General features: G+C 43.3%; 1 protein-coding gene across 1 annotated transcript in view; it reads right to left on the reverse strand.

Annotated features, from left to right (window-relative positions):
• Positions 1-6,917, reverse strand: part of LOC134073105 (uncharacterized) — an 11,786-nt gene extending 4,869 nt beyond the window's left edge. The window contains exons 1-4 of the mRNA XM_062530086.1: positions 6,873-6,917; positions 4,739-5,962; positions 4,111-4,282; positions 533-795 (exon numbers count right to left, since the gene is read on the reverse strand). Of these exons, the coding sequence (XP_062386070.1) occupies positions 533-795; positions 4,111-4,282; positions 4,739-5,884 (1,581 nt within the window). The 5' untranslated portion in view covers positions 5,885-5,962; positions 6,873-6,917. The remainder of the gene's footprint in view (positions 1-532; positions 796-4,110; positions 4,283-4,738; positions 5,963-6,872) is intronic.
• Positions 6,918-7,500: the final 583 nt, after the last annotated feature.

Genomic DNA, 7,500 nt, shown 5'->3' on the forward strand with positions numbered 1-7,500 from the left:
GACAGTAGGAAAGCTCTTTACAGAAATAAAAACACGAAATGAAAAGAAACAGGTCGGTAACACAGGCATCACATACGCATGCAGACACAAACACACACATACACACACACATTCACATTCACATACAGACATTCAAAGACACACCATACATGTCAACACAAAACTGCACTAACTGAATGATGTATGAATCTAGGCCTAACGCTGGTTTATCTTAAAAAGGTTAACTTAAAGTCACATTTATATTACACCTTAAAGCAAGAAAAAAGCAATTACATGTAATCAAAAAAATCTGTTACGGTGGAGGCGCAAGGGGGTAGCAACAAGACAACAGTACAGAAACAGACAGGTCTGATGGTGGGGGAAATATTATAACAGTATCAAAATAAGAGATATTTTTGGTAAAATGGGTTGATACACACACATACACATATGCACACAGATACAAACATTCAAAGACACACCCACACGCATACATACACAGAGGCAGTGTGAAACAACTGCTAGCAGTTAGCGTGTGAGCGCTACAGCCCACCTTGAGGTGGAGGCCCTCTGGCCCCGGGCGCACCACGGGTAGGAGGCTGAGGCTGTAGCAGTGGGGCAGCAGCGGCGGCTGGAAGAACTTGAGCACCGAGTCCACCAGCAGCCGGGCGCGGTCCTCCTGCCGGTGGTCACAGCGCAGGCCGCGCACCACGCCCTCGTCGTCCACTCCAACCAGCAGCATCCCGCCGCCGCTGTTCAGGAAGGCACACGCATAGCGGCGCAGGTGTGAGCGGAAGGTGGAACGCAGGTACTCACCTGGGCAGAGTGAGAAGGCATAATAGAATGGAAGAGATTAGAATAGAATCAAATGGAATAGAATAGAATAGAACAGAGTATAATAGAATAGAGCACAAATAGAAATGTAATGATGTATTAATAATAATGCAATGATAATGATAAGTATTTATAATATTTTGTTATGCTTTTATTAATGTTTTACCAGTTTAACTGTGTGGCTTGATTTCACAGGAGGAGTGGTAGAGTCTCAAATGCCCGTAATGCAAGAAAAATGATATTCATATTATGTTCACTTTCACTATCTTATTATTTTTCCTGCGGAACAAATCAGCTCTAATATCGAGATAATTATTGTTTCTTTCTTTCTTTTTTCTTTCTTTCTTTATCCGTTTATGTAGCCCCCGCAGCTGACCTACTGATTAAGTATGATCTTTCGCCATCTCTGCTGTGTATAGAAGCATCCGCTGAACTGCTGAGAGGCCAGGGGTAATGTCTCTTGACATCAAGCCATGGATTTTTCCCACTCTTGATCTGAGAGCAATTAAATTAATTATAGCCTATTTTTAGAAGACAGTTGCCATCGCTTTCTACATTAGTTTATTCAGATGCATTTTTCCCTACCTCATTCAATTAATCTTTTTTTTTGCAATGACAAATATTCATTGGTATCTACTCCAGCCTGGTTTCTTTTTCTAATTATTTTAAATTGTATGTACAGTATTGTCTGTAAAGGAGACCATAACAACAGAGAGTGGAATGGAATCTATATACAAGCGGGGGAAAGAGAGAGCAGATTGCATAGGTCAGTGTGTTTGTGTGTTTGTTTGTGTGTGTGTGTGTGTGTGTGTGTGTGTGTGTGTGTGTGTGTGTCTGTGTCTGTGTGTGTGTGTGTGTGTGTGTGTGTGTGTGTGTGTGTGTGTGTGTGTGTGTGTTCGTGTCTGTCTCAGTGTGTGTGCTCTCACTGAGCAAAAGTGTGAACCCTCGTCCTCATTGACTGGCTCTTGCACATAACTTCAGAACTCTCTGAGGACAACGGAGTCAGGAGAGGAATGCAACCGTGTGAAACAGGGTTCGTGTGAGGAGAATGCCAGGGAGCAAGCGGCAACAGGGAATAAGTGCACACACACTTCTCATTCAATAACCCTCCATCTCACCTTTTCTTGTGCTCCAGCACCACAGAAGAAGAGCAGAGGAGAGAGGGGAGGAGAGACAGACAGCATTGTGTGTGTATAAATGGGAAATGGACGATGTTTCTCTAAAGCCTGTCTGGAACTTTTTTCTTCTCCTTTCAAACTTTGTTGATATGCAGACGTGCCATGCAGACATGTCATGCAAGGTCATGGGGAGAGCAGACAAATGAAAAAAACAAGCAACAACAAAAAAAAACTGTGTACCTATTTTAATTAACTAACAAAGTCATCAGCCATGGCAAATGATATCCAACACTCGTAGAAAAAAAAGGTGCTATATAAAACCAAAAATTGCATTCTTCATATTGCCTAGAAAATCCAGACCGTGGCGAGATTTAGGGTCTGCCCATGCATAATGTAATGGCCCAACTCGAGGGGCGGCATCAGCATGCATTTGAAAAACTTGGACGCAATATAGGGCTCGGGCACACGCCTTGCATTCTAGGAATATTGCCGCCATGTTGGTAGCGCACCGAACGTAATATCCATTCATTCAGATGCAGAAGACAAGAAGCAGAAATATAGTATTAGCGATTCTTTTCCTCTTGTGACCGTGGGTTGCGCCGTTACACCCCACTACACAGCAACATACGACCAAGAACGCAAAAACTAAGTAACAGGAACACACTAATAGGTCGGAGTAAATCCATAGTAATCCATAGTAAACTAAGGAGTGAGGCTGCCAATATGGCTGTGCCGTGTGCCCGCAAAGTTTTCACGTCAGGATCCCGAGCCCTATTAGACAACATACAACCAATGTTTACTCTGATTCCAGACTTTACGACCAATGTTTACTGACTTCTAACGTTGCAGCACTGTCGTCATCAGTTTAGCTCAGGTACACCGATGTGATTAGTTTCCCCCAAGGCAAGGGGCAAGAGTAACTCCTGTGTATTTTTCACAGCTACGGCGTCTGTTTTACATCATAACCCTATGGAGTGGACTCTGTTTTCAAAAAAGTTGCCAGAGCTTCTTTTAAAATACGTTTGCTGTATTTTCTTTAAAAAGATTTGGTAGGAGTTCAAAGTCAGTTTAATTTCACTGCTGGTTGGTTGCAAGTCTTGGAAATCAGAAGTAAATGAAAGGTCCCCAGACCCATTCTCAATCTCAGATTTGAGAAGCAGTCTGGTGTCAGCCTGGCTAGACAAAACAACAACTAAAACATAGAGTTCATATAGTCATTTTCACCTCAAAGTGAGAGTCCTTTTTTTCTGGTATGTTTTCTATGAGCTGAGATGAACAGATAGATAAACATGAGGTACACACCACTGCATTGATTTTGCTGTTAAGCGTTTTGTTGGGGTGCTGAAAAGCTATTGACTCGTCCCGCTTCCTTTTTAAAGGGTCACTCACGCCGGTTGGCAGAGTTTGACAGTTTGGCAACCACTGCTGGGTTTAATTGGGTCAGCTTAATTTCCCTTGTAAGTAAAGAGTGTTTACGTGACTCCGCTTTGCCCCTGGCTAGAATGCAAGGTGAGCATATTTACAAGGTCCAAAAAAAGCCAAGGACAAAAAATATCCCGGCAGTTTTAATGCATTACTAAGGCCGAGGGGTGCACATCATTAAGGGTATTTCCAAGGGCTTTGGGAGGCTTCGATCATTGCTGAGTGACATTGAGAAAATCCTTTTGAATGGCCTTCTTTCCACAGCCCCAGACACCTTTTAGCTGAGTTTATTTTTGATGAGCAGATTTGTATAGAGTGTCCCTTGATTTCCTCAGCTGTCACTGTTAGTTTAATGTTCTATTTTTGTAGTGTTTGTGCATGATCATTTTTCAAACTATAAACTAATCTTGATCTTGATCAAATTAATCAAACTTAGATTAACAACAAACTTGATCTAATCAACTAATCAAGTGCCCTTGATTATGACAGTCTTGTGACTCACATCCAGAGTTTCTCACAAAGAAATAGAATGTTTGTGTCATTGTGACAAGTATAATGGAGGTATAATGTTATCTAATCAACTATCAACTGTTATCGGAAAAACTTCTAATCTAACAAAAAAAATGAACTAACTACCAAAGTAACATACTAACACACTAACTAAATAAATAAATGGCGAGAAAAAAACCCAAGATATGAAAGAACTCTCAAGCTTGTAAATAAACAACATCAACATAAACCAAAAATAAATAGTGACCTCCCCCTCTCTTGAACTCCACGTTGCGTGTCTCACTGCCGATGTGCGCTCCGTAGAACAGGCGCTGTTCGCTGGTGATGTCCTGCCCGCTGATTGCGCTGTCCGACTGGGTGCTCGAGATGCCCAAGGGACTGCGTGGCGGCACGAAGACGGCCTGCTCACACGCCGCCTGCTGCCAGCCCAAAAACACACCAGCGCCACTGTCATTGCTACCGCCATTATCATAATCGCCATCCGTATTGTCATCGCCAAGGTCATCAGTAGCAGCAGAAAGCAGCTGCATCATCATCATCACTTTTATCATCCTTGTCATCACCTTTTCTTCACCATTGTCTTTGTCATTTGTGACATCACAGTTGAGGGTCATCGGTTTTACAACAGTTATCACTGTTACAAATTAATGTTATTATTACATCATTGTTGTCATTTCTTTTGGGGACATAAACAAAAATGATGCTTTCTCCAACCACAATTTCCAGTATAAAACATTTTCTGACTTTCTGATAAATAGTAGCACATACATACAAACTGAGACACTTTCATGACACACACACACACACACACACACACACACACACACACACACACACACACACACACACAAACACACACACACACACACACACACTTGTGTCTGTTGGATCTGTCGTGCTGCTTTGTCCCTCGGTGGTCTAGACTTTGCAGCCTGCTGCTGTTGCTGTTGACCATGTTGGTGTTGTCTTTGCTGCTGTTGATGGTGATTCTGCTGCTGTTGCTGTTGACCATGTTGGTGTTGTCTTTGCTGCTGTTGCTGTTGCTGGTGATTCTGCTGTGGCTGCTGTTGTTGCTGATGGAGATGTTGCTGTTGCTGATGGTGTTGGTGTTGGAGATGTGGATGTTGCATCAGAAGCGGTAGCTGGTGCTGCTGTTGCTGCTGCAGATGATGATGATGATGATGAAATTGTTGTTGCTGCTGATGCTGCAATTGCAAAAGATGATAGCCCTGTTGCTGCTGCAGTTGAAGTTGAAGCTCCTGGTGCAGATTCTGCTGTAATAGTTGCTGTTGCTGATGTGGTTCTGGCTCTTTCTGTTGCAATTGTTGATGCTGGTGTTCTTGTTGCAGTTGTTGATGCTGGTGTTCTTGTTGTAGTGGTTGCTGCTGATGATGATAGTGGTGATGTTGTTGTTGTTGTTGTTGTTGTTGTTGTTGTTGTTGCTGTTGTTGTTTTTGTTCTTGACCCCTCTGGTTTCTCGGGGGAGTCAGTGGAACCCTCTGCTTACTCCCTCTCCCCACAGCTCCCAGCCGCCCTCTTCTAATCACCACCTCATCATCATCATCATCATCATCATCTTCTTCTTCCTCAACCCCATCTTCCTCCCTCTCCTCATCCTCAGGGCGCGGCTCCATGGCCACAGGGCCTGTGCTGTCTGCTGGCTGAGGCTGTGCGTCGGGGCTGTCTGGAGGGTCAGAGGCCATGTAGAGCGTGGTGATGGAACTCTGGCGGAGGGCACGTAAGATGTGCACATCTGGCGATCTCCGATTTGAGCGGCCGTCCACTTCACTTGGACGACACTTGAGCTCGACCCCCTCCTCTTGACCCGTCCTGGACATCTCAGGGAAGGAGACGGGGTTTGGTGGAGAGGGGACATCCGTGGACTGGACAGTGGGCTGGGCCACGGAGGCCGACTCGGATACTGCAACAGCCTGGACATGGTCTTGAACCCCCGCCGTGATGTCCTCGTACTCCACCTTCTTCCCTCGGAGGCCGTGGCTCTTAGACCGCCGGCGCTCCATAGAGCAGATGTGTGGAGAGGGATGAAGCCGCACAGCCACCAATGGCTAAGGAGGAGGGGCAGTGGGGCAAACACCAGGCTACAGGAAAAGATAGACAGTGAAAAATTATACATGGTTATGCTGATGGTTATGGGATATGGATTTTGTCCAAACTGACATACAAATAGAAACAAAAAATGTAACAGTGATCAATTCAAATAGTTGGTTAGGGAGAATAGTAATAATAAACAACAATGTAAATTCTATCAATAGCCTAATGAAAATAAAGAATGAAAATAAAGGAGAGTAGCAAATAAACAATAATATCCATTCAAAGAATCATATAATATAGCAATAACAATGGCATGGTAAAGCTACATTACTGTGCGTTCAGACCAAAACCGTCAAAAGCGTCAAAGTCGCTGGTGAAGCTCATAGCCCGACGCTCAACCCAGTTCGGTGCATTCGGCGCCGAAAGCGTCAAAGCCATGACGTGAAACATTTTGAACAAACCACAAGCAGCAATCCTGCGAGTTTGACATTCTGATTAGTTGACGCCGAACCGTGTCATAGCTCATTACCATAAAGTTAACTGAGGCTCAACTTTTTTTTGACGCCCGTGAAGCTCATGAAGCCACGCTCACGCCCAGAACGCTTTTGACGCCGGTAACGCCGACTCTCCATAGAAAATGAATGATTTCCGGCGCTCTTGACACTTTTGACGGTCTTGGTCTGAACGCACAGTTAAGGAGAATAACAATTAGAAAAAACAATGTATATTCAATCAACGGCCTATGAAAATAAACAATGATAATAATATACATAACCCATAAGAAATGCTTAATAAACTAAGTGCATGTTGAACAGATATGCCTTTAGACCCCTCTTGAAAGACCCAATATGATAAATTATGTAAAATCATATATTATAAACTAGAATCATAGGTTTCAATAGAATGATGCAAACACATGATTAAATAGGTAAAAAACGGTTTCTATTGCAGGCCCACCTTCTGATGAAATCACCTGTGATCTGGGTGAAGCCTCCGTGTCTGCCTCCCTAGACTTTTATACACCCCACATTCTATCATGATGGCATAGCCTTTATGACCCAATAATCTGCCATTGTCATAAAACATTCTAAATCCCAAAAGAATACGCCTGCTTCTGCCATTATGAAATCTTTTCCGATTGTCATAAATATTGATGATGTTTCAGCTCAGGTGGAGAATAATGTTCAATCTTTTCTTAACAAAAATGCGAAAGTTTTTATGATGTGTACTTAGTTTTAGTTTGTGTGTTCGTTTCTTCCTCTGGGTGCATCTATACCATGAGCATAACTAAATATGGTATGAATGAGTCCTCAAAGGCCAAATACGGTCACACGTTACTTCATTACCACAGAGTACCACTAGGGGTCACTGTTGCTCTGAGTGAGGAAACAAAGCACCAGAGCAAGAAGCACGTTTTTCTTGGGCTTTGTCTGTTTCCTCACTCTGAGGAGAATTAGTTTCACCAAGGCCACAGACAGCTTGAGCACAAAACCGACATTTCTTTACCTGTCACGATGGAGAGGTATGACAACCTACAGCCCGTGAAAAAAGGGCATTGTTAGGAGGAGACACAAAAGCATATATT

The sequence above is a fragment of the Sardina pilchardus genome, chromosome 24, assembly GCF_963854185.1.
Source record: "Sardina pilchardus chromosome 24, fSarPil1.1, whole genome shotgun sequence".
Classification (NCBI taxonomy): domain Eukaryota; kingdom Metazoa; phylum Chordata; class Actinopteri; order Clupeiformes; family Clupeidae; genus Sardina; species Sardina pilchardus.